The sequence below is a fragment of the Echiichthys vipera genome (assembly GCF_963691815.1).
Source record: "Echiichthys vipera genome assembly, chromosome: 7".
Classification (NCBI taxonomy): Eukaryota; Metazoa; Chordata; class Actinopteri; order Perciformes; family Trachinidae; genus Echiichthys; species Echiichthys vipera.
Window position 1 is genome coordinate 20126506 of NC_139832.1, and position 27382 is coordinate 20153887.

The 27382-nt window shown below is 40.6% G+C and overlaps 3 protein-coding genes across 3 annotated transcripts; 1 reads left to right on the forward strand and 2 right to left on the reverse strand.

Annotated features, from left to right (window-relative positions):
- Positions 1-66: 66 nt before the first annotated feature.
- Positions 67-7125, reverse strand: atp6v1e1a (ATPase H+ transporting V1 subunit E1a). The gene is made up of 9 exons (XM_083916978.1): positions 7025-7125; positions 6675-6740; positions 5355-5464; positions 4246-4312; positions 2027-2116; positions 1876-1944; positions 1698-1792; positions 1468-1555; positions 67-422 (listed from the first exon to the last, which is right to left on the reverse strand). The coding sequence occupies exons 1-9, from the start codon at positions 7055-7057 to the stop codon at positions 360-362; spliced, it is 681 nt and encodes a 226-aa protein (XP_083773104.1). The 5' UTR covers positions 7058-7125; the 3' UTR covers positions 67-359.
- A 1272-nt stretch (positions 7126-8397) lies between these two features.
- bcl2l13 (BCL2 like 13) lies at positions 8398-23818 on the forward strand. Its single transcript, XM_083917195.1, has 7 exons — positions 8398-8520; positions 9549-9750; positions 11867-11953; positions 12143-12299; positions 13255-13327; positions 13496-13624; positions 21091-23818. Exons 2-7 carry the CDS (start codon positions 9612-9614, stop codon positions 22111-22113), a joined length of 1608 nt encoding a protein of 535 aa, XP_083773321.1. The 5' UTR covers positions 8398-8520; positions 9549-9611; the 3' UTR covers positions 22114-23818.
- Positions 23819-24043: 225 nt separating this feature from the next.
- bida (BH3 interacting domain death agonist) lies at positions 24044-27258 on the reverse strand. The gene is made up of 4 exons (XM_083916256.1): positions 27147-27258; positions 26516-26777; positions 25485-25618; positions 24044-24508 (listed from the first exon to the last, which is right to left on the reverse strand). Exons 2-4 carry the CDS (start codon positions 26766-26768, stop codon positions 24311-24313), a joined length of 585 nt encoding a protein of 194 aa, XP_083772382.1. The 5' UTR covers positions 26769-26777; positions 27147-27258; the 3' UTR covers positions 24044-24310.
- Between the last annotated feature and the right edge of the window lie 124 nt (positions 27259-27382).

Here is a 27382-nt window from a genome sequence, read left to right on the forward strand (position 1 = left end):
ATGTTGAGTGCTACAGAACAATAGTACACACACACGCACGCACGCACACACGCATGCACACACGCGCACACAAATAAGCATTTGAAGGGAAAAATGTGTATCTTTGGTCACCCCTGGAGAGGTTAAATAGAAGGCACTTGCACATAAGTAAAAGTGCAGAATTATTAAGAAATCCATTAGTACAAAAATAAAATGGCATATGAACCAGTAGCATTCCATTAAGTAAACCAAGGTTTTATTTGACCTTTATGATTCGTAGGTGAATGTGAAAACTCTTGCTCACTATGATGATGATCTGTGGGCGCCTTATTATACAGTATATTCCACCCGTGTCCACGCGGCTCTCTTCAAATTCACTGTTAATCCGTGAATTTGCGATTGGGATTGGCGCCAAACAAATCCACTCTGATTTCAGGCATCATCTGTCAGGTGTAAAGTCAGGACACAAATAAGAACATACAAGACACTAAAAGGACAAACCTAAATGTATATTACTAATGGAGAACCATGACAGACACATTTCTGGTAATGCTCCTTCTTTTCTATAATGGACATAAAGAGAGGTTAACTAATGCCTTTGTGAAAGAACGGACCCTACAGCTTTGAGGGTTTTGACCTGAACTTCCCTACAATTCAAGTGTTCTCTAAACAAAGTCTTCTCAAATATCTTTTAGAGTTTATCTGGAACTGGAGGAACTTTAAAAGCACCTTCAAAGCATGACGGAATAAAGTTGAATTATTTACAAAAGCAAAACAGTAATGACTGTAATTACTAAACAATGAATTGTCCAGCCTTGCCTAAATCATCTAAATAAGTTCTCACTTTTGACTCTCCTACCTATAGGCAATCAAACTCACTGGAAGTCAAGTGGGCTTTGCTGCCCCCCACAGGCAAACAGCATAAACTTCATTCAGAGTATTATATAGGTATGTGCATAAAGATTTGGATTCTAAACATACTAATGCAAAGCCCATTCAAAACATGCTTGTTGGGACCGGGCCTATTGCTTGGCCTCCGGTATTGCTGCTTGCAGCTTTCTTGAGAACCACTCCTTCAAACAACTTCACACTGCGTGTCCTTTGGTCCGGACTAATACACTTGCCAAGACATAGCTGCATTCCTTGGCAATACAAGAATAATACTTTCACGTTACATATTTTAAAAACTTGCCTGAAATGGTATGTGTACCCGTGTCTCCTGTCTTTCTGTTTTCATCTGTCCTTGAACGTATTGTAGCAAGCGGCGGAGAGTGAGCTGTACCCAGCATGTTGTTTGACAGTTAAGTGGGGTCCTCTCTCAATACACTACAGTGTATATATAACACACTACTCATAAATATGTCCTGTAGAATTTAAGAGCTTGTACTCAACAGTGCACTTCCTTGGGCCCTAAACAATACACCCGCCAAGTGTGAAGTCGATCGAATGGTGAGAAAAGACAGACAATTTAGTTAGAAGTTACTCTACCTGTTGTGCCATAAGTTCAAGCCTGTTCTCCAAAGTGTTGGAGACCTTGATCTTCCCATTATTATTGTATACTTCGACTCCTCCACAGCTGTTTAAACAAAGAGCAGACACTTACTGTAGCTATAAGAGAACCAAATTCACCTTAAGTATGTATTTTCTTTATCTTTCTCAATCAAAGTCACCATAAAAAAGTAACTTGACAATATATTTGAAATCATTAAATATCTTACATCTGTGATGCAAGAAAGCGTTCCTGGTCAATTTTGACAACTATGTTGCTCTTCACTGCCTCTTTGTAGATAGGAATGTTCTTATTTACTGCAGCCTGTAAAACAACAAAAAAAGACACAGAGGCTTTTGTAATTACCTGCACTTTCCTAAATAAACAAACACTATAGTCAAGCTCACCTGAACCATTTCTACATCCTGTTGTCGGCAGCGAATGGTAACTCTAGGTTCCAGCAGTTGATAAAATCCCTGAAAAGTGTAAAGCACAAACTCATAAAACATAGAAAACAAATCAGTTGTTGATTTACCTGAGGTCAGTTGGAGATTTCACCTGAAGCACCAGGCCCTCCAATAGGGTAGAGTAACTAGCAGGGTCCTTGGCAATCTCTGCAAGTCTTTGACGAGCCTCATTCAACAAATCCTGAGACAAGAACAGACTTTACTGATTCATTGAGAAGACTTTAAAGTTATGTTTTGCTCATAAACACCCTTATGCAGATACTTCCGAATAAGACACATAAAGTAAGGGATGCACAATATGGATGCCAATACTAATAACCGATAATTAATAATAAAAAATGACAATTTCACTTTAAAAAAAAGAAAGTTCATAACCTGTAGTTTATGCACAACTGAGAGGGTAAGAATGGCTAAGATGTAGTAAGCAAAGAGGGATGACCTACCTAACCAAATCTAACTGACATCACTATTGTAAACACAGCAAAATGAAACACCAGTTTATTCATGTTTTTCAAGTAATATCCATCAAACTTCACAAATTGCCGTGCCTAAGAATTCAATTTAAATGTTTTGACATAATCTGTCAAATCAGACTCGTTGATTTGATCAAGACGGACCGCAAACCAACTTTAAAGTGAAATTCTGGTGTAAAATCATTCCAGGGTCTTTTTAGGCAAATTGGGTCATCAAAGAAGCCATTGAGACAACATTTTTCGTGTATGAACTATTAACGTAGATTTTCCAGAGAGTTGCTAACAGCCTGCTTCGGCTAACAGGGATAAGCTCAGGGCAGCGAGTTGGACGCATTAAAGCATCTATTTTAACCACTAATACTGCTCCAAATAACACCAAACCTCTGCAGTGGCATAATAAGAGTCCCAACACATTAACCGAAGTACCAACAACGTAGGGTGCGAACACGGAGTGTATTAAATTAGTGTTTTGAAAGACTTACCTACTGGCCCCGGTAAAACCTGCTCCATTCAAGTCGATTACCAAATGCAATCCAAAAGGAAGGAGCCCATTCATGATTTATTCCAGCAAAACACGTAAACGTTGTGGTTTGTGGCAGACACAGTAATCCCTCTGCCTAAGCGCCTTGATTGGCGTCTCAATGTGCAGATCCAAAACAATAAGCCACTGGTTTATCAGAGCACGGTCATCGTACCGTAATGGCAGCCTATGAAAAGTTTCTGGGTTGTAAGCTTTCATTTTTGTTTCACAGCCGGGAAACACACAAGCACAAACCATTCTTTCTCTCTTCACTTCAAGCTGCAGGTTGGTCGACTTTACCCGTGGCTGCACTCACTGTGCGTCTTCCGGCAACACATGCCCCCTGAGATCTGCGTAATGTTTCGGTGCTGCAGGGAAAACTGTGTGGCACATTTCACCAAACTGCAACAAAACACAACATTTACGTGTTTTGCTTAAATAAATCAGCATTGGGCTCCTTCCTTTTGGATTGCATTTGGTAATCGACTTGAATGAAGCAGCATGTACTGGGGCCAGTAGGTAAGTCTTTCAAAACACTCAGTTAATAAACTCTGTGTTCAAATACTACATTGTTGGTGCTTAAGTTAATGTGTAGGGACTATTATCATGCTACTGCAGAGGTTTGGTGTTATTTGGAGCAGTATTAGTGGTTAAAAAAAAACTTTGAATGCGTTCAACTTGCCGCCCCAAGCTTATCCGTGTTAGTCGAGGCAGGCTGTTAGCATCTCTCTGGAAAATTCATACACAAAAAAAATTGTCTCGATGGCTTATTTGATGACTGAATTTGCCTAAAAAGACCCTGGGATGATTTAACCCCAGGTTCACTTTAAAGCAACTTTATTGCTGACCACATTCTGCGGGACAAACTATGTAATGAAATCAACCCAAGCATCGCCTTTTCTGGATTATGTGTTCTGTAAAAAACAATTTTCATATCAGCGCATATCAAAGGGCATATGTTGACAAATACCGCTATATGTGTTATGGGCCATTATTGGACAATAATTTATGGGTACTGATATATATCGCGGATCCCGAAATACACTGTATAGGCAGTACTGTGTAAATGCTTGTCTGTGGTGACAAGTAATATTATTATTAATTTCTTTTTTTTCAATGATCAGAGGACCATAAAAGAATAAACATTCACCTTCACTCCATTGGAATTTAATTCAGAGGTGAATAGGACAAGACATAAGCACTCATGCACCTAATCTTAGTTGTAAATATCAATATATTGAATCAAAACGTGAGAAAGTTATGTGTCAGTTGTGCAACATGTACTGAATGTGTAAAATATGAGCATTGATCTCTAACCGTGATCATGTCGTCGCGGTCCTTCAGCACCTTTAGCCTTGCTTGGTTCATCAGGTTGGACATCTGGCTGTGAGAGGGGAAGGGAAAGTCAGGGTGTAAATCAGCTGCAGAAATGGCCAAAACAACCATAACTGATGGGATGAGGAGATAAAGAAAAACTCAGAGCAACAAAATAAAAGAACAGACAGGAGAACAAAAACTAATTCATCTGGTACAAACTGAGTCAATCTGATGATGCAGGCAGCTAGTAGTTCATCTGCTCGCCTCTCAGTTCATTGGATGACAGGTTAAGGCTGCCAAAGGCTCATCAACTTTAAGGGTAATAGTCAAATGTGTACCTATTTGGATTAAATGTGAGTTAAACAATGACGTAACACAAATAGGCAAGACCATACGATAGCTGAGCTCGAAACAATGAAAAAAACAAGCCTGTTGTGGTGTTGCATTATCTCAAGGAAACTCTGAGCGTTTCTCATTTCTTTTGTTGGTGCCCCCTCTGCTTCTCTCTCATCCATCCACCTGCCTGTGATCCCAAAATCAATCTCAACGTGCCATCTTAAAAGATGTTTTAATTCCTAAAATGCATCCGGAGGCTGTATGAGCGATGATGCACAGGTGTATCCTTTACGGTAGTCTTTTCAGACACACAGCCGGAAATTTACCATGGCGGAAAGTAAATATATAAAGTTGTCATGAACGCTGTTTTGCTATATAATGCAGTGGTAGGCTATAACAAAACAGATGTTTAATTGACGTTGCTTTACAATGACAGCTCGGGAGCACGGATGTCTCATTTTGTTAAACGCTTGTTGCCTCATCTCCTCTCCTTGCATCTCTTCCTTGCCTCCTCCACTCGCATCTCAGGTGGGAGGGACTAAGATGCGGGGAGAGGAGAGGATGTGAGGAAAGGAATCGAGGATGTACAAACTGAGAAATAAGAAGAGGGGCCCGTTTCCTCTGGATTTCAACGAGTACCTTCATATAGGTGTACCGCATTACCCTTGTCTGTCAGTTCAAGTCCATGTGCCTGTATATGATGTGGGAAAGACTTCAAACAAACAAAACACACATACTGTAATGACAGCAGCAATAATAGACCAACAGCTCACATCTTTTTATGTTGTTCAATCTGCTTTTCCTTCTTCTCATAGTACTCCATGATTTTCACCCTCTGAGTCTGCACCAGACGACCTTTCTCGATGTTGAACTCTTCCTCCGCCTGAAAGCAGATGACAAGGCCACGGAAACAGGTGTTTAGGTTACTGTACAAAACAACAATAGACACATTATTAAGAGCTTTTCAGTTGAAAATAATATCTATTTTTTTGTCTACGAGGAAAATGGTACGAATATGGGGGATTTCTGGGACGGATGATTGCCGTTTTTGTGCTGCGGAATCTGAGACAGAGGTACATCTTTTTTGTTATCGACCTGTTGTCTTCGCCTTTTGGGAAGATATTCAGAGGATGTGTTATGTAATGACATTGTGTTTTCAGCTCGACTTTTTCTCTGTAATACTGGGTGAGTCGAGAGAGGCAAGCACTTCTATCATTAACCTAATTATTTTGTTTGGGAAAAGAATTATTTATAAAACTGCGGACGCGGATATACTCTATTACTGCACTATAGTTCTGTTTACGTCTGCTCATTACACACATGTATCACGTCTGACCACATCTGAATCCGATCACTGTCCACTTATATCTTTTCTGCACTACAGTTCTGTTTATACCTGTTTTAACAGTCTACTGCATGTTTACATCATATACACCCGTTCACATGTCAGCTTACATCTGATACACGCATGTCTTTCTACAGCTCACGCCGACGATGTTCTCCGTATCTAACCTGTACTAACACACTAACATCCTGACACTTATTCTTCTTCTACACTTTATTCTTGTTGTTAGGTTAAAATGTTTTTGTATAGTTGCACTGTCGTTATTTGCTGCTCTGTGTGCCCTGAATTGCCCCCCGGGGACAAATAAAGTTTTTTGAATTGATTGAATTGAATTGAATTGAAATGTGCCGTCATTTTATGTGTGAATGTGTATTAAACGTTACTTTACAATTGAGGGATATATCGTAAGGACAACGGAAGACGCCGGGAAATATTAAGACAGGATGGAAAGGTTTATTGAAGAGAAAGGCTGGTGAGAAGCTAGCTGATTTTTTTGAAGTAGATGGGGGGGGGGGGGGGGGGGGGGGCAGATGATATGTGTGTTAATGTGGATGTTTTCATTGTGTTGTTGTGTTTTGTTGCAGGGCGATCCAGTGTTAAGTGTATGGTGTTTATTGTGACTTACTGTATATTATGTTTCTGTCTTAATTCTGTTTTTTGTCTAATAAAAAAAAAAAAAAATGGCAAGGTCTATTACTGGTCACTGCAGTTAAAAGGGAAATCACAAGACTGACCGACACAGATTTACCTTGGAATCAATTTCCTCAACTTTCTCACTGGCCTCTTGCTCAATGAAGGCCATCATGTGCTTGATCTGTCACAGGAGACAAACACAACAGTCTGTTCATAGTCAGAAGTCTCACAAAGTCCATGTGAAACTTCGAAATTCACGTACAAACCGATTCACAATTCATACCAAACGGCTGAAAACAGTAACGTAAGAAAGACGTTATTTCGATTACCTATGCTATAGGACTTAACTTGACGTTAACTTGTAGCGATCTTCGATAGTTTGTTTGAACTTGAACATGACGCGTGATAACCATAGGTGAGTTTAATGTGTTTAAAATAAAAAAATACTAATATGGGCTACTTGACCTGTCTCTGTACGTCAGCGTCGGTGAGCGCCATGTCTGTTCTATGTTTTGTTTATCGAAAGACTTAAAAAAAAAAAGTCTTCCCGACCTCTTTCACGGTTCAGTTAGTCAGAAACAGTTAGGAGAATAAACTTGTCTTCCTCTTGTTGTTGCATTCATGTCGAGCTAGCGACACACGACGAAATACAACATCCGGTCATACCTTTCAAAATAATACTTGTAAGTTATACAATAGGTCAAGTCCTTGGGAAAAGGAACGGGCGCCCCTCCCCTGTCTATTAATAACATATATTTATGCATCATATGTAACTGTTAAAATTACATTTGGGAAGCCCATTGAATCTTTCAGATTGACTGCATGGCTACCTTAGTGGCTACCTTGCATATAAGCCAGTAAGCTTATAGGTTGTGTACATTTTTTTTTTTTCTTTTCGCAAATGTATTTTTGCTAATAATACGTTGCATGTTTTCAGACATATTTTTGAAAAACAAAAAACCTTTGGAATGATTATTAAACAATTTGGCGGACCCCCTGGCCTGCAGTAACTCTAAGGACACCCTGGGGGTCCCAGACTCCCTGCTGAAGATCTCTGCTTACTGAATAACAGGACATTGGCATAGGCTGCACGCTTTCTATCTGTTTTTGTGTCATTTCGTCAGTCCCATAGCTAATATTTGATGGTAACTATATTTTTTTAGATACCGTTACGCAAACGTAATGTTTCATTTGGGAGAGGTAAGCCTTTTAGCTAAGTTACATAATACCGTGCTCAACTTACACATTAGACATCCATCCCTCACATGCATACAGAGACGCTGCTTGGGGCCCCTGGCCAGTAGGGGGCCCGAGGGCTGACAAAGTTTTAACTACAGCCGTGACAATGTGCAAAGTTTGTCTGTCTCCACCATAGACTGTATGGTCTCGTCCCAAGTTTTTTTTCTTCTGGTTTCATTTTAATGTTAATGTAATTAATTTAATGTTTAATGTTATATTTTGAAAATAACTAACTTTGAAAGTAACTAAAATGTGCACTTTTGTGTCAGATTATTTATAACATAATGGTGACAAAGGCTGGCTTGAGGGGACCCCTGTCAATTTTTGCCTAGGGCCCCATAAGAGTCTATGGTGTGGCCTGCGTGCAGTTGCTATGGATATCCCGTAAAACAGGACAAAATATCATTACACTTAACATAACTACATAACTATTGAAGTTAACATTAACGTTATCACTTCAGAAAGTTTTAACACCGTCCACTGACAATGTTAACAGTGTTATTTTGAAAGATAGGACAGGAAGTGTTGTCGCTGTACTGTCGCCAGCTTGTGTAACTGTATCTTCCAGAGCCAAAAGCACACTCTGTGCTAACGGTTAGTGCTACTGCTGCTTCCAGTGGTGCTGTGCTCCTCTTCAGCTTACTGCTGCAGGGGACTGTGTCGCATATTTCCCTTCAACCTGTCGTCTTTCAGCACCTAGTAGCCTTCTTTGGACAAGGACGGTAAGAAATCGACTCCAGTTTGGTTTAATTTAAGTTAAAATTAAGTTTTGCGTCTTCTAAATAGCACCTAAAACGTGTAACGTGTAGCTAGCTAGCTTGCATGTGGGCTGATGTGTTCCGGGGGGAAAACGACGAGAAAACGGACTTTTCCAGTGTAGCACTTGTATAATTAGTCAGGTAGTTAATTATCTAAAACGCTATATGACTGGTTATTAAATAATTGAGAATACGCGTATAACGCTATGTCGTAGTCTTTTGCTGTCACTTTGGAAAAAACAACGATGATAATAGTAATATAACATTCTAGTTACTTTACTCCTTATACTATGTTTTTATTTGAACATATGGACTTCGGTATTACTCGATTTGGAAACTCCATAAAGCAGCAGGAGGTTTTATTCTGACAGTTAAAACCGGAAGTTTTTTTAAAGTTTGTCATACTTGACAGTACTGTAACTTTTGGTCCGCATGGTGTCCGCTCATCTCTATTTAGGTTGATAAGACCAGCCTTTTAATAGTCAGTTATTTGGTAAACTGCAGTGTAATGTCCTAAAAAAGCCACATTAGAGTAAACGGTAGCATAAAGCACAGCAACAATTTTATTACCATCAAACATTTGATTAGTAAATACTCTTATTGAAGGACTTTTCACTCTACTCCGTTCACCACGTGTATTTTGTAGGATACATTTAGTCATGATGTACATAATCTTTAGGAGATCATTTCTTGAGGAGATAATCCATTGGCATTTTAGAGATCAGTTTTAGCCCCATCATACCTTTGCCAGAAAAGTGACCACCTGTCAGTAGGCATAGAACATTGCCTGTGATGACTCTGAGTGGGAAATGTTATCCACCTGAACAGCTGTTTTATAGTTTAACAACAGATGCCCTGAGGGCATTTGTCCAAAGACTGATGTGAACTCTCTCATTGTTGATGGGTACTTTAATCATATTGACTGTACTGTAGCAACCATAATTGTCATTTTGACATGTTAATTTTCCTCCTCTGTTTTTGAATTTCCTCAGGTGAGACGTCCAGCTTTGACTATAAGAACATATGTGCCTGAGAGTCTGACACACGTCTGTTCAATGGCTACCTCAGGCCCCACCTCTTCTGCCTCTATCAACACCACTGTGCCTGCGGCTTTCCATTATGAAACCAAGTACATTGTGCTCAACTATCTAGGATTGATGCCTGTTGGATCTCAGGCACTAACCACAGCTCAAGGTGAGATGAAAGACTTAAGATAAGTCGTTATTCTTTTCTTTTGGTTCTTAATGTAGTGTAATCTGATTTAATATTGCTTTGATCTGAATTTCAAGTGCAGACACTTAATGTCCATATGCCCCAGAGAGACAACCTGCTCATTACGGAAGTGCAACCACTGTCAAGGACACCCTGGTTTAGTGCTCTCTACATTCTCTTCGTGTTGTGCAGTATGTGGTACATATTTCAGGGCAAACCTCACTCATGTGCATTCACAGCACACAAATAGAGTTGTGTGCACATGCACACATTGCAGTAAAACAAAAATATTCAGGGTGCGTAGGCAGGTTGCCACCTGTTTTCATGCTCAATTTAGCCTTCTCTGACATTGGCATAGAAAGCTATCCTAAGACTGTTGTCTATCTATTTAGACATGACAATTATGAAGTATCCGGTGCTTGTAAACAAATAGATGTCTTGTGAGGTTGCCTATAAGCCCAGATACAATCCTTCCAATCTGGTGTCCAGAGTAGCTGAAGACTGTTCTGTCTTTGCAGAGGCTTTTATTGTGATGTTGTGCCATGACCTCAAGCTTGCAGCATTCCTGTTTTTCAGGAATAGCAGTGTTTTTTGAGCAGTTTACCTATTTGGCATATAGACCTTTTCAATGGAATTCCATTGCTAGGCAACAGCCTTGGTCCTTCGTAACTTCCTGTCAGCTGTCATTCACATACACTGCAACAGGAAATAAAATAGGACTGTTTTGGAAAGTTTATGTTTACATTTTGAAAAGGTCCATAGTAGATATGATCTTTGTAATTATTTTCTAAATCTATGTGTGTTATATGCTGCTTGAGAAACTAGCCACCTGCATGTCATGGCTCTGTATGTTTGCAATGAAGCCACGGTCACAGCGTGTTAGTGGTGAAAAAAATTGAATTGTATTGAATGCAGGTAGAGAAACATCCCACTTAGGAGGGACTGTTTTAACCAGTTTAGGCCATGCATGTCATCCCCTTTGTCATTGGGTGTGAACAGTTTATTATTACGCGCAAGAAAAACAGAAGTGAGAGTTGGTTTAAAAAAAAAAGAAAGGAAAAAAAGAGGAGGAGTTCTCTTTATTTCCTGTCCCTTTTTATTGTGTGCATGCCTGGAATGGGCGGAGAAGGGCAGATGAGTGGCTGATCCCTGCTTTCTGCTTGACCCGGTCCAGTTTCTGACAGCCTGTCATGTGTAATCACTGTAGGATAACTCACACGCCAATGAACCAAAGCGAAATAGTTGGCCAGTTAGCTGTCTGGCTGAATGCTGAAACAGCACCAAGCTCAGGAAAAACCAACAGTGGTCCTCAGGGCACTCATGTATGAGCAGCGGGAACACAGACAGAATTGAAAAGGCGTTGACTGAGTGTCCTCTTCCTTCCTGTTAAAAAAAAATGCCAGCTTTTGATTTCCGTTTCGAAAACATTGTCATCTGTTAAATCCATGAAGAATTCAAGTGTTCTTTTCTTTTGGCTACTAGTCAGGACCTGTTCCATTACAGTGGAAACAACCAATGTCTTGGGGCTGAGTGTGTCACCCTTCCTTATCAAATAACTACTGGATCTTCACAAGCTGAATGGCTGCATTCAGAGTGTTTTATGTTAATGTAAAGTGTCTGGTCATACATTAGCAGCCCATGTGTCAGCTGTGCATTGTTCATTATGCCCCCAGCAGTGCAGACTGAGTCCTGTAAATAATTAACTTAAGCATGAGCTGTATATGTACCTTGTATGCAAGTGATGAGAGAGCACCATTTTTCATTTTTTCTTGTTTAAGTTCAGCAACATCATTCTGAGGAGGAGCAAATTAATAAGTTGAGAGTAAAGGCTGTTGGTATTAGCTGCAACTTAGCCTGCAGACATTTGTCTTCCCTCCAGTAAAGTTGGTGTGTATACATGCACAACTGGTTGGTTTGGAAAACTGCGTATTTAGTGTCGTGCTAAGTGTGCAGGCATTATTGGCTCGTCATTATGCTATAGATAAGCCAGTACCAAAACCCGATTCCATATTTACTCTTATTTTATTCATGCATGCGCGCGTGCATGTGTCCGTCTCTCCGTCCATTGCTTCATATGTTCTGTGTCTATATCTTTCAGGAGATGTCCAGAATGTGAGAGAGAGGAGTAAAATGAAACAAGGCCATGAGGAAGAGCTCAGACAACTGGAAAAAGAAATTGCTGACTGTAAGTACACACACACACACACACACACACACACACACACACACACACACACACACACACACACACACACACACACACACTTACACTTGTAGTAGTGTCTCGATGATCTATTTTTTTTCTAATTCTGAAAACTGAACTGTACCACTTATCTGAGATTTAATTCTCTCCTGTGGTCTTGTGTGTTTGTAGCTTTTTCCACAACAGGCTTCGACCGGCACACATCGCTGGTGTTTAATCCGGCCATCCCAGAGACCTCTATTGAAGACTGCCTCGCTGCGATGGGGGACCGGGTGGCCCTAGAGCTTGACACACACCTGGCAGCCACTGTACACACATTCCTCGCAGGGTCAGTTTGCAACTCTGACCTTTATGATAGATTGGTGTTTTCATTGCAATACCCTGGTAGATTAACAGCATCACTGCTCTGACAGAATCACCGCTTGTTTTGGCTGCTTTTAAATGGTTAATGCAAGATTTATATTTCAAATGGAAATAAAATTATAGGGGGGTACAACACTATTTTCACACTATATTCATTCAGTTTGAGATAAATGTGTGTGCGTCTTTGTCATAGTATAGTATGTGATAAAGGTCGTGTTTCTGTCAAATAAAATAAAATAAAATCTACATTACTCGATTTGAACTGTTACTTATGGGTTGTGACCAAATTAATGTCACAGTTAGGAAAAACTGTCAAACTGTAGTCAACTTGCTGGTCAAGTCACTCGTGAGGATATTCATAACATTCACAATTATCCCGATAATGGAAATTCAACGCAATCAACTTATTGATTGGTTGAGTGTTTTTTTATTTTTTTCCATCAAGATCTGCAATCAAACCATATATCGCCCCATCCCTATTTGCTACTATAGTGAAAGGTTTAATTCGAAGCATGGCTGACATCCATGTGACAAGACAAACATATTAACAGTATATAGCACATAATATACTGTAGCACAGATACATTTGAGGTGTGTGAATTTGACCCTGACTTCATGAAAGCACATAATAACAAAACTCCTGGATGTGCAATACGTAGAAGCAATGCAGCAAATTCAAGACAAGCAAAAATACATTCCCTGACCCCAGATAAGTTGGAAGGAAGTCTTGGCAACCAAATACTTTTTTTATTTTATTTTTTTAGCAGCTCTTGGCAGTGGAACAAAAAAAGATAATGTTGGAAAAGTTATATGAGAAGTGGCTTCTTACAATAATTCTTTGGTTCTAGGCACATTTCAATATTAAACAGTGATATGTAGAATGTATGTTTAATACCAGTGATGATATGTGTTTGTTTCAGGCCTCTGGACTACCAGAGATTCAGAGACGCAACACAGGATCTCTCAACACACACACAGGGAGGCTGGAGTAAGGTGAGTCAGCTGTCAGAGTTTTGTGGAAAAAATGACAGACTGCAAAAATCTGCCATTTCATATATTTGTTACCTTTGCCCTGTCTCTTACTGCTTTTCTTCCTTTTTTTCTCTCCCCCTTTCTCTTCTATGTCTACTAATCCCCCCCCCCCCCCCCCCTCTCTCCTAGGTGCTAGTACCTTTGGTGCTGCTACAGGCATTACAAAGCGAGGGCCAGTCACTGACAACTCTGTTGCATTTGGGCGTGCGCTACCTAGAGGAGGATGAAGCTCGCTACATCATCCGGGAAGGGGGCTGGGTGAGTGGAGGACAACCATTATATGCTTAACCGTATATTTTATGTTTTGTAGTGTACACACTTCGCTGAAAAATATTTGCACTATGCTCAACTAATAAGTAGAACAGAACTCAAAAAAGCCAGATGAGGGCATCAGTGAGTCTGTGCCCCTGTTCTTTTTGTGATCTTCAGATGTTTAGGAGCGGCAACTCTTCCAACGAGTCTGCCATGTTGCACCCCACACTGGATCTAGAGAAGGCCTTTCATGTTTTTTATTACTTGAAAGCCACTGTAGGTTCCTTCAAATGCTTGGAGGGATGAGGGCCGCGGTATCCAGTTTGTCGCAATCTGCAACCTTTAAACTGGATGCCACCAAAACCTACACACTGCTCCTTTTTAAAACAAAACCAGCAGCCCCCACTCACTCAGGAGTCAAATGCTTCATTTAATCTACTTTGTGGCCACTTACAACATAAACAACCATCTGTTGACAGCATTTAATCAAAGTTCAGACCAAATATTTTATAGCATCTGTTAAATAATATGTTGCTTTTTCTTAAAGGGAAACATGAATTATTTTCATATTTAATGAACAATAACAATATTTATTTAACTGACGGAGCTTAACAGTATTTTTTAAGTTGCAAATGATATGTCCTCAAGTAAGAACACCCTGATATAAAAATATAGGGGTAGCAGGAATATGTCTTGTCACGATTTATATGATATTCAAATGTTCCATGTTTTTATATCATCATAGACGTATATCTTTTGCAGCTAGAACATTTTGTGCGTTTTAGATCTGCTTTTTTAAGAAATGATAATATTGGCAATTGTTTAGTTTTCCAGTGTTGTAGTTAGCAGACACTGCGTCACAGATGGCTCCCTATGAACTAGGTCATGCTGTTGAAGGGGCACATGACCTGACACATTAACCACTGCGCTGGTCGCCATTACCTCATTGTCATGATGCTCTGCCTGCCCAGTTTCGTGCAATGTAACATGAACATTTAATGCGCTGGCTCCAATCAAAGCAACATTCTTGCTCTGCGTTATGTCACCGGGGATGAACGGATGATAGGCTAGGGCAGGATCAGCAATGGAGGGATGGAGAGAAAGGAGGAGAGAGAGATTGCATGAAGAGACTGGCAATAGGAAGGGAGGGAATACAAAGGAGGGAGGGGTGAGAGATGAGGGAGAAAGAGGGTGGTCACAGGGAGCCAGTGAGAGCAAAGTGAAATCTCCATTAGTTTGACAGCTGCCTGCATGCACACTCTTTCTAAATCCACTGCCTCGCTAGGACTGTTGTTTATTCAAGTGAACCAGGGTTTTCAAGACTTCACATTGAGGTAGGATGTTTTACTTGTGATGTTGAAGCAACTACAGAGTGAGCTCATTAGTCTGGATGTACATGAGTATAACAATGTTTACTTTAAGAGAGTCAACGACAGCCGAATAGATCTCCCCACTCTAGCAATACTTGTTCTTGTCATTGTCGAGTGGTTGCATGTCATCTTACAGTACGGATTTACTTTTTTTTAAATTATAGCACAATAATCCTATTCCATGAAATGTGACATTGCAGAGCTCTATAAATAAGGATACTTAATAAGGGACATCCAGTACTTTTATATTAGAGAAGATGGAGACTAGAAACATGTTTTCTTTGTTATATTTCTCATTTATCTATCTAACAAATTGTCCCTGCATCTTCTGTTGAAACGACAAAAAAAAAATCTTTAATGCACATATTAGCAGTAGTCGTTAGGTTTGGGTGCCACTGCTAATGCCTTTTGTTAGTTACATCAGAATACAATAAGGATTATTATGACCCTAATGTTGTGTACACTTCGTTTGGCAGGAACAAAACCAGCGACCCTCAGACACAGCCAGGGGCGCGTAGGAGGAGCACATGATTAGGGAGGGACAAGGGTGGCATTAGCAAAAAAAAAAAACCAAAAACATGGCGTCCACTATGAATGAGATACTGAAATATCGGACATACACTACAAACTCTAAACTGCAGAGTAGAATTTATGCTGAGTAAAGATGGTTGTAGTTGAGTGTCTGTAAACCTTCACAGCCTGCCTCCTGTCTGTCAGTCTGTATGTTCGTTATTCCTCCTGAGGATTCAGACAATTGTCCTTCAGAGTCTGACAGTGAGTGGCTGGCTGAGAACTGAGTGGGCACAAAAGCCATTTCATATTACTGTCCTTCTGAGTGTGATGTAATATGACTCCTGAGGTTTAAAAGTGGCCCACCGACAATTGCACCTGACCTACTAGCAAATAGGAAGGGATAATGGAGTTGTACATTATTTTGCCACAGTTCATTTGATAATAAATTGATAGTCAAAGCAGCATGTCCTAAAAGGTAATAAAACACCTTGTACATGCCCTCAGTTTTACATGGGTAATATCGACTGCTGCTTAGGAGTGGGGTTGTTACGGTTATGATATGGACAAGGACAACGCGCTGCAAAGGTTCCAGCCTGGGCATTGTCAGGACACATTACGCTGCATCCTGCAAAGTGTAGCAGTACTCCCCCCTGTTATGTAAGCACCCTCTTTGCCGGCTCCAGGACGAAATGTGCATCACTGTGCCACTGCAATGACATGAGGCTGGTCTACTGTAGAGTGCCTGTGCCGGCTGAGGAAGCCTCTAAAATAACTCATAATCCTCTAAAACATCTTCGTCAGGGGGTTGACTGGCCCACTTGTAGCTTGCTTAATAACTTCTACAGCAGCAGCGCACTGGCTGACTGCCAGAGTTTAAAGATGGCACACATCCATCTTCTCTGTCTATCAGTCAGTCTCACTGCTGCCTCAACACTGGTAATGATGACAGGCCAAAAACCAATATGTACTGATGCAAATTGTGTTTGCCCAAGGCTCTCCTAAAGATGTCAGATTCCATAAACTCATTCAGTCCTCATTTGTCGGAGCTTCTGTATGAAACGTAAGGTGACGTAGTGTGGCTAAAAATGATGATGGAGTATAAATGAATGCTAATAATGTATTAACTTTTTCCATTGTTGAGTCAAAAGCTTTTGTCAGAGGAAGAGAATTAAATGGCACATTTGTAACGCTTTTATTTAAGGATAAAATGGTGTGTATTTGTCTGGGTTGACAGAGACATGTGGAAAACCTGACGGAAAATGATCTGTATTAGTTAGGACATTTTTTCCTTCAGTGAGGTATTTAATTATGCATATATCTCAATGTGAAAGCACTGGCCACAGCATGCATAGCCATTCTGTGCAATGATAAATGACTAGCTGAGAATTAAAGGTACCATTTAGATGCTGACAAGCAATATAGCAGTCCCACTCAGTCAGCTGTTGTGTGTTGTGCTGTGCGCTCCTCCCTCCTTAGGACTAGTGATGACATAATCCTCGTAAATGTCAAGAGTACATATGAGCCAGAAAATATACCATGAAATTAAAAGTCACTGGTTTGCATTTTCATTCAAAAAGCTTTTGCGTTCTTGTGGGTTTGACATTTTGTTGATTTGGAAAAGTCTGCCTTTTGTAACATCTTAGTTCTAATGTTCGCAAATGGATGCAGCATGTTGACAGTATGTGGCAGTCATGTGGCAATCTAGCAAGTACTCGTAACTTTTTCTTGTTCCAAAATCTCATTATGTTTACAGTGGTTTTCGGATTCAGTGTTTAGTATCAGAGCAGCATAATGTTGTTCCAGTGAAGCACCATCAGCTCAGTGAGAAGGAAAAGGCAAAGCCAGGGCAGGTAGACCGTGCGCCATGGCTCTAGCAGGAATGTGAACTTGTTTTATATAGTTTGTGTTCGCCTTGAGGCGAGGGTGGAGAGCTGTGGAACACGCCTCTCCACAGAACAACACTTGAAATGTTAGTGTGTTTCCCAGCCTCAGCAGTGCTGGAGGACAACAACATGGAGTATTAAAGAAAGGGGGAAAAAACAGAGCAAATTCAGAGTGAATTGTCTCCTCAGGTCTGTGTTTTTCATTATTTATGCTTTGCTAAATTATTGATGCAGATTTAAAAGTTGTTTGCAAGACTTTTTGTGTATTTGTATTCATACCTTTTTTTCATGAATCCTCATGAAACGCATTACTTTGAATCTAGCTTTGGACTTCACGTGATTAAAAAGCCAATTTGTCTTGCTTAATTCATGAACTTGAAGTTGTTTTTTATGACGACTTCCACCAAACTGCATGTAAGAATTGATTTACACCCAGTTGGTATTCTTTATCGACAACATCATTTTCACTGTTGTACCCTTTGTAACCTCCTTTTGAAGTTTACTGTGAGTTAAATTTTTCAGTGAGGACTTTGTACCAGCAGAAATTTGAAACTATAAATGCAGGGGAAGGATTAATAGTTGTTTTTTTACCCTGAATATCATTAGCAACCTTTTGATGTGGATTTAATACCATATGGCATCCCTATCCTGTCCAACTGATGGCGAGTCTGTAACCTGAGGGTAAAATGCTTTTGCTCTCCCACATGCAAATCAGCTTATAGAGAAATCAAATGTTGGATAACATTGGAACGCTGTTAGATTTAATCTCTTCCCTGGCTTCCTGGATGCAGCTGCCATTGCATCCTATGAGTGTCCTTGTAAGGAAAATAACCTTCACAGCTTGACCATGTCATTTAAACATAATATTTACACAGCTCATATCTGGTTTAAATACAGTATGCTTCCTCAGAAGGTAAATGGTGAGTGGATCAGATGCAAATTGGAGTTCAGGTACACAATCTCTCTGTAAAGAATATAATAACATTATCATCTTTCCAATGAGACAGTGTTCCCTTGGGGCTAGTCTCTGCTGTCAAAGCCTTTATGTCTGCTGCACACACACAAATACATCTGTGCCCACTGTCTGTTTGATTCTCATCCACTCAGATCACATCTCTTTAACATGCATAGAAACACAACAGAGAAACCTATCTGTAAACTCAGATCGTTTATCATACAACATTTCTATCTGCATCATCTGCTAGATGCACCCGCTAAGGAAGATGTGACCTCAATGTTGGCCTGTCGGTCGGTGAAATATCTCTGCTAGTATCAGATTGCCATGAAACTTTGTACTGACATTCTTGGGCCCAAACTAAGTCTTCACACTTACACAACTCACCGACTTTGAGGCACGTTCCTTGTTAGTCTGCAAGGGCTTAGACAGTCTCACTGTGAAACACTGGCGGCTGCTGGTCTTTCAAAGGAGGGAAAGCTAATTTTTACGGCCTACATCATAAATGCGTTTGTTTATTTATATGTAAATTCTACCCTTCGTTCCTTTTCAAGAAAATGATCTGTAACCTTGTCGTGCCAACTAGGCGTCTCTTCTAGGGACTTGACCAGTGTCCTCTCAATGGCTAGCAGAGATAGTCTGCTTAAACTGGAGCTGCTGCACCAGGCTACTGTGAAGTGTGAGTGATCGTGACAGGGGGAGAAGCTCCGCAGTTGCCGCTGTGACGGAACAGAGTCTCCAAACACAACGCTAGTCGTTTTTAACAAAGACAAAGTAGTTGGGGATCGTTAAAGTCCCCAGATCAGTTCCGAACAACGGAATGAAAAACTTGGAAAATGCTCCGCTGAATGATTATTCTTCAAGATCGCTGATTTACTCATGTAGCTGTAAATCAAAAAAGGATTCAGCCTCAGACAGCTCATCAAATCATCATGCAGAAGCTAAGCGTCCGGGCCCGCCCACTGTCCCATAGACCCCCAGTGGCGCTAAACGTCCGATTGGCGGGACAAAGCCCAGCATTTATCCAATGAATTTTCGCTGCAGTGGAACAACCTGCTCTACGCTTCTCGACGGAAGTCAGTAGAAGCTGAGCATCCGACTTTTGAGCTGTGGGGATGAATGAGAAGGAAGTTGAGCCGGTTACCTGTGATAAGTAGCTGATTCTGAACAAAAAATGAAGGTTTCTAGCACGTATTTAGTCAATGAAATGTACACACAGCAGTACATATTTCACCACTTTGTTGGGGGCGTGACAATTTAAGGGAAGCTGAGCTTTCCTTGCCGTCTTAGAGCAATCAGTGCCTAAGAATGTTTTGAGCCCTTTCTCAACAATTTCCGTTAGTCCTCATTTCTGCAGACTTTTCCTTAGGGAATTACCCACAATTCATAGCATTGTGACGTTAAAACACAGTTACCAGGGGAAGCCTGGAAGCATTGAACAAAATGGCAATTGGCAAAATGGTGTTCACTCAGCTTGGCATTTTGAAATAACACAGAACTACTACATTTATATTATACCTGCTAAACATCTACGTTGACAATGTCATTGTGAACATATTAGCATGTTGAAGTTGGCGTTTAGCTCAAAGCACTGCTGGCCTAAAGTACAGCCTCACAAAGCTGCTCTCATGGCTCCTGTTGGTGAAGCATTTAGTAGAATAGCAACTACTGAAGAGAAAAGGTCTGTTCATCCTTATTATGTTCTGTGCAGTGAGGCAATTGTTCTGATATATGATGGGGACTGCCCTCTAAAATTAAAGCATGTTTAAACCTTGACTTGCAGGGCTGTTGTGTGGGTAGTGTTGGATTCTGTTGCTGGACAGTGTGAGAGGATCAAATTCAAGTGTAACAAACTGCGGTCCACAACAACATCTTATTAACCTCTTTATTCATCTGGCGTTTTCAACGTATGCCCTAAAGACAGTGAGCATGTCAGTATGTATCTTGTTCATTTATGCTCATTGTGAGCACTCATTGGCCTGTTTCTGAGCCACATATATGTACATCCTGTGTATGTAAAACCTGCAGCACATCACTGCACACTGGAAAGCCCTGACTGGTTACGACACTCAATTATTTGCAATTATATCCTTGCAGTTATGTGAAACGCTGATATGCAAAACTAGCTTTGACAAAAAAATATCACCTTTTTAGAAATTTCCTGCCATAAGTGGCAAATGACAAGATTCTTTAGTTCAAATAAATCCAACATGAGTAGGTATGCTTTGACCGTGAGTAGGTATGCTTTGACCGTGTTTTGACTTGGCACCAAGAAAAGTATAACCTTTTTTAATATTTTGAGGTCAAATGTGTATTTCATTTAGCAGACTCCACTGTTTGGTTTGTTTGACAGAGGTCATCTTGCTGACGCAAAATATGTTTAGTCACTCATACCCACATGATCACATGATATGAGTGTTACATAATAGGAGCATCACAGATGGCTCCAGATCTATTGTTGATTACTAGCTGCATACCACTAGGTGGCATACAAGGCTGACTTAAGTAAAGAAGTGCAGGGTTACCCTATACCTGTATGTGGACTGCTGCACTTTTAGTTTAAAAGTAATTTTAATTTTGTCTAATCTGAAGTAGAATTAGGGTGAAATAATCCTCCATGTTACACCCTAAGACCAAAAACTAAATTCAAAATAATACATTGAACCTATTGTCTTCGATGTTGCCTCAGCCTTCTTTACTCACAATATACAGAATGCTGATACCATCTTTGTCTCTGTTCGTCTACCACAGGGTGAAATATTCAGGCTTGAGTCAGAAGAAGAACGAGGTGTGACCATTGCTGAAGACAGCAACGACATTTACATCCTCTCAGGTGACCAGTATCCCGACCAGCTCAGCCCCCCCTCTTCGCTGCTCTGCACTGGAGACAACAACAGTGAACAGAGTTCCTGGCAGACAGAAAGCTTACCGGTGTCTCTGGCTGGCCACGAGTCTTGGGCACAGGTTGGTGCGATGGACCCCGAAGACATGAAAAGCCTGGACAGCGTTGAGGGCGTGGCACTGGCTGAGGAGCGCAGTGAAAACAACTCCTCAAACTCGGACATTGTCCACGTTGAGCGTGAAGACGCTGAGCTGCTCGAGGAAGGAGGTGAAGTCGGAGCAATAGACGAAAGCATGATGAGTGTTTTAGGCACAGAAAGCGATCTGGCTGAGCTCAGGGCAGAATTTAGAGACCAGACTCCACCTGTTCCAGAGTCAGCTGAGGCGGACTCCACAGCCCAGGCCTCCCTGCTTTCATTAGAAGACGCAGTTGTAATAGAGACGCCTGCAAGCTTGTCGGCAGAACCTTCCCTCATCTCCTTAGAACCAGAGCTGCCTCCTGTGGTCCCTGAAGCTGCTGCCCCGCCTCCCTCTGAGCCAGAACCTGCAGCACCCGTATCTGTTCCTGCAATAGAACCAGAGCCTGAGCCAGAACCAGCTGCTGCCACCACCCCAGTGCCTGCTGAGGCTGCACCCCCATCTCTAGCCAAGGAAACCCCAGCAGAGGCTGAAGCCACCTCTGAACCAGCTCCTGAACAGGAACAAGAGTCGGAGCCTGTCACAGTGCCTCCCCAGCCAGAGGAGCCAGAACCAGAGACTGTGGCACCCCTTGTCCCAGAGGCTGCAGTGGCCCCTGTAGAATCCCCGGCTGAGGAGCCCCCAGTGAAGCCGGAGCCTGAATCAGAGTTCCTAGGGCTGCTTTGTGGAGGTGCTGCACTGGTGGTCCTCGCTGCTGTATTGGCATATGGTGTCATAAGCTACAGGAGGAAGTAGAAAATCTTTCTCAGGGGAGGAGAAATCAAATCCCAAGATGTTATGGTAGAAATAAATGTATTAGTAGTACACACATGGTGGGACTCTTTACAAATTGCGTTGGCTTTATTAAATGAGGATGCATTTTAAGAAGAAATCTGATTAAATATTAATATTTAATCAGATATTAATTTGAAGGTTTAAAATCTGTGTAAATGGACCCTAGCACACCAAAATCTCACCTCATCCATAATCTTGCTGCAGGTTGTCCTGGCTGCTTCACTGTACCAGGTGCAAACACAGAAAGGGGAAAACAATGCACTCCACTGGTCTCATTATTTTGGATGTTTTTTTCCTCCCTCTCTTTATGGGTAAACTTGCATTTTTGTGTTTGAATTCTTACAACTCCTGTCCTTTTGTCTCTTAGATTGGAAAGCTTGTGGACTTTATCGCTCTTATGCCTGTTTTGGTTTCGGCTGTGGCTCAGTTAGGATCATTTTGCACCATTTGAGTCAGTTCATCTACATGGAAAAAAACCTCAACGCCCACGTTTACTGTTGCTGTGAAACTAGCTTTCTCTTTCTATGCAACAAAGTGGCATTTATTCATATTTTCTCCCCCTTTGTCATTAGTTATTCTGATTCTTTTATTCATTAAAAAAATGTATATGGACAAGAAACTAGAAAGTTGATTTTATGTGTTTGACACAAAACAGCCACATTAGGTGAAATGTATGTTCCATCTTTCCATATTGTACAAGGGATTTGTATCATGCAGCATGTTTTAGTTGAATGGATGACAGTATTTAAATGTGTCCTTAGGAAACAGTAACACTGCTGCATTTGTATAAATGATCAATCATAATGCATATACATCTGAATATACTCTGAAGGACTGAAAAACAATTAAATACATCAAGTAACAAGGTATTAATTCTTGTTGCTTCCATTGTATACAGTATAAGGTATCATACCATACTTTAAGATACCAGAGTTCTACGTTCTATTATTAGCTAAACAGGAAAAGCCACAACTTTCCAATGACAATTACATATATCCCAGTGACCATTTGTCCAGTTATGATTTTAACTCCATACCCTCCCTGAGTAGAATGAGGTATTATGGGTTCTTCAGGGACAATCAAAACGACATGGTGTCACATAAGCAAAGAGAATGCTGTTATAAAGATTTGAATTTAAACACAACATACAACCCTTTGTGATCCTAGATTACATTTATGCACAACTACATCACTTCAGTAGATCCCTGCACTTACTGGTGAGCCAATATTCAGCATAGTGCAGTAAGTCCTTAAAACAGAAACTGAACTGTGCTCTAGTGGAATGTCCCCATGCAAATGTCCAGCCCTTAGGGAACTCATGCCATTGTTAGTCACAGTTAGTCATTGTGCAAAGCTGGCCGATGGTTTGTCCTCACTTATTTTTTCTTTAAGAATTTGGGATATTAAGTTTTATCACTATGAAAATTCATGGCTGGCTGTTAAAAAATGGTGTTGAACAAATACCATCTTCTTTGATAGAGAAAGGATGTATTCAAGTCAGTCAGTGTTGCACATAGTAATCCTCATGGACTCTGACGATGTCTGCTTTCAAAGGGAAACTGTAACAGTCAAGAGATGGATGTGGAATGGTCCTAAACAACACTTTGTACCTTGAGTTTCCTACAAAACACTGTTTGAGATGAGAAATAAAAAAATAACCTTTTGAGATTTTTTTTCCTGTTGTGGTTTGTTCAAACGCTTAAGTGTGTAGACAAATTTGTACTGCCAAAAATCAACACGTTATATTTAAATAATATAAAATCGTGCGGTACTTGAACTTTGAATGAAACTCGAATCCTGGGAAAAACATTTATTCAAAAGAAATAATTTATTTAGCCATACATATGATGAAAGAAAAATAACTGAGTACAAAAATAATCATGTTTTTCAAGTATAAAATGAAAAATAAATTTCTAAGCAAGAGTAAACAAAGCACAAAGTAATGAAAAATTTCAAGTGTCAAACTCAGCGTCCTATTTCCCGTTTGAACGTATAACATACTCCAAATACGTAAGTCACGTTCCTTTGTGTGAAAAGTGTTTTTACTACTGTAGGATCAACACGGCTACTTTCACAGTCGAGGGGTCATGAGGAGCAGGTAGCCGTTTCAGAGTTCTCCACTTTCTCAGTTATTTCGTCTCTGCCTGCAGCTCAAAAGTCACCTGGCCCAGGCAGGGTTGAGGTACTGCAGTGCAGTGTTGAAGAGGTCTCTCAGCAGCCGAGGGGCCTGCTCGCACACTCCCTTCACCAGCGTGAGTGTGAGGGCCAAGATGACACGCTCCTGGGGTAGATGCTGCAGACCCACGCCATCCCTCATTGCAGTCTCCACCGCCTGGGTAAGGTGTTCTTTCCACTGCTGGAGAGCAGAAATGAACAATAGGATAAGACTTTGGTTATTGCAACTGTCAAACATTAACTGTTGGTTGTCGGTCATCTTCCAACAACACAAGCCCCGCTTGATGCATCGTATTACTAGTGTATGTCTTTAGTCTGTGATCTTCTGAGGTTTTAAATCTGCATTTGTGTCCCAAACATCTTGGTGTAAACTGGATGCATTAATGCAGAAATCAGATCACGATTTTGTTTTTGTTTTTTGCAGTGCTTATGAATCATTTGCTGTAGTAGGCTAAATTACACATGTGGACATTGATTTATCAAAAAAACTGAGCTACTGGGCTATTAAGACAATGGTTTCTATAAGCCATTCCATTAAAATTCTTACATAATTCAAATGTATCACCTTAACCTTAATCTAACTAATCTCAGTATACGCATATTACTTAGATTTGTAGTTCATTTCGCAAAATAACATGTTTTTTTATTTAACATTGGGCACTTTTTCCCCAGTCTATTTTTTTTTTGCAGTTTTTCAAGCCTTTATTATATAGAACAGACGGAAAAAGGGGTGAGAGAGAGAGGGGGAGACATGCAGCAAAGGACAGCAAACCTACGGCCGCTGCCTCAGGGACCGTTACAGCGACTGCTTTTACCACTCAGTCACCGGCCGCCCCTTCAATGGCATTTTGTTTCAAGTTTGTCCTGATCAAACTTAAAACTCAAACTCAAACAAACAAAGACCACCTAACTATCATGAGTACCCTGTAAATAAATATAATCTTCCAGGTTTTCTTAGTGGGAACTGCAGACATATTTAATATCATATTAATAATCATCAGTTAACCAGAAAATACCAAACATTTGCGGATCTGTATGTGATCATATCCTTGTTAGACATCACTGTACACAGTAGTTTGGGGGTTTTCTGCCTCTTTTCTGTGGGCAGACAACGTCCACCCCAACGCCAACACTTCCTGTGCTAAGAGCAGACTTACTTCAGAGGGGGAGGCTGATATGTTCCTGCTCAGGTCCTGTGTAGCCTGAGCCACAACATTGTGTTCAAGCTGGTCTGCAATTTCTCTGAGCCCTTCTGCAATCTGCTGAATGTTTGCTGCCTCTGCACGGTTCACTACAGAAAAACAAGATAGCCCAAACATCAGCACACACAAAATTGTTTGTTTCTGGATTCAATAGCAAGGACGTTGGAAGAAACATGTTTCCACAAATTAACACTCAGCAATCCCCTTCATTCTAGTCTAATATCACAGTTTAGCCCTGAAGCACATTTAATTGGATGATGTAGGTTAAAACCACTTACTGTAATAAAATGAGAGATGGATGAATGTGGATGTAGGTTTGCATTGATGGAGACACTATTTACATGAAATGACTGTCACAAAAACAGCTGTCACTTCCTGCTTTCAGTTTAAGTCACAAGTTGATTCATTACTATAAACAACTTAGATTGTGATAGTGGGATACCTTCTACATTAAATGGGTAAAAATATGTTACAAGCTGTTGAAAGATATCAATTACTAATATGGATAAACAATTAATTTGAGAATTTTAAAGGAAAAAAAAGGAAAAATTTTCTAATTCCAGCTTCTTAAATGTGAATATTTTCTGGTTTCTTTCTTCCTCTGCGACAGTAAACTGAATATATTTGAGTTGTTGACAAAACAACACATTTGAGAACATCCTCTAGGGCTTTGTGATAAACTGATCGACATTTTAAAAAACATTTTCTGACATGTTATGGGCCAAACAACTAATCGATTAATCAAGAACATAATCGACGGATTAATCCACAATTCAAATAATCGCTAGATGCAGTGCTACCTGTTACATTAAACTGTTTTTTGCAAGGATGCGTTTACATTTGGGTTGACACATCCAGAGGAACGCTTACATTTTTCTTTCAGAAATATCAGCCACAAACTTGGAGTTGAACGTGGAAAAAGCTTATTTTGGCATCAGATTGTGATGAAAGTATGAAACTGACTCTATATGAACTATTGTACTCACTAGGCCACTGTAGTTCCACTGAAGGCTGAATATCATCCAGAGCAGCTGAGATACAACTGGGCAGGTGTCCATCCGTCTCTAGGTCTCCGTCTTCCAGTGCGTCATTGAAGTTGATGTCCCGGGTCAGATTTAGATACTTGCCCAGGGAGAGAAGCTCATTCTGGTACTCTGAAGGTCTGCAGTCGGCTTGAAGGAAGGTCAACATGACTAGGGTGGTGTTTTGCCCACCGGTCAGATTCCCCAGGTTATCCATCGATAATCACTTTTTTTTTTAATGTGGAAAACAATAATGAGGGTAACGTTAGCAATGTAAGCGCAATTTGGGCACTCACTGTGGAGACAAAACTTACATCGAAAAGTTACAAAGTGACTAGTTTCAACATAGAATAATAAACAGACTCATAAATGATCAGTTTCGACTACAAACCAGGCTGAACAACTGCTAAGCTAATGTTACATTTACGGAATTGTTTTGACAGTTTGCTGTCTAACAGGAAAACTAACTGTTAGCGTTAGCCGGAAAGATAAGCTAACCGGTAAGGCTAACTTATGCTACATTCGCTAACATTAAGTAAAGCTGGAGAATATCGCTTAGTTACGTTAAGTTTCGACAGTAGCCCGTTTCACTCACATTCGTGTCTTTTGCCGGATACGTCAGTTTTTGAGCTTCCTACAAACTGATTTAACAGTGATGCGCCATCGGGCACCGACCACTGCAAACGTTACTGCTGGGGGTGGCTAGTCCATCTGAGCCGTGAGCACAAAAACAACAGATCTTCAACTCTTGTTGTGTGGGAGGAGTTGGGAGGGGGGCTGCTTGAAGGCATCTACCTCACGATGCCTTCAAGCACAGTCGGAAATCTTTGG

Excerpts from the sequence above, each read along its gene's own strand:
- atp6v1e1a (XM_083916978.1), bottom strand. The coding sequence starts at position 7,057 with ATGGCGCTCACCGACGCTGACGTACAGAGACAG. Across the intron at positions 5,465-6,674 it reads TTGAGGAAATTGATTCCAAG|GCGGAGGAAGAGTTCAACAT; the intron begins GTAAATCTGTGT and ends ATCTGCTTTCAG. Across the intron at positions 1,945-2,026 it reads TGGAGGGCCTGGTGCTTCAG|GGATTTTATCAACTGCTGGA; the intron begins GTGAAATCTCCA and ends TACACTTTTCAG.
- bcl2l13 (XM_083917195.1), top strand. The coding sequence starts at position 9,612 with ATGGCTACCTCAGGCCCCACCTCTTCTGCCTCTATCAACACCACTGTG. Across the intron at positions 12,300-13,254 it reads GTACACACATTCCTCGCAGG|GCCTCTGGACTACCAGAGAT; the intron begins GTCAGTTTGCAA and ends TGTTTGTTTCAG. Across the intron at positions 13,625-21,090 it reads TCATCCGGGAAGGGGGCTGG|GGTGAAATATTCAGGCTTGA; the intron begins GTGAGTGGAGGA and ends CGTCTACCACAG.
- bida (XM_083916256.1), bottom strand. The coding sequence starts at position 26,768 with ATGGATAACCTGGGGAATCTGACCGGTGGGCAAAACACCACCCTAGTC. Across the intron at positions 25,619-26,515 it reads AGTGGAACTACAGTGGCCTA|TGAACCGTGCAGAGGCAGCA; the intron begins GTGAGTACAATA and ends GTTTTTCTGTAG. Across the intron at positions 24,509-25,484 it reads TATCAGCCTCCCCCTCTGAA|CAGTGGAAAGAACACCTTAC; the intron begins GTAAGTCTGCTC and ends TCTGCTCTCCAG.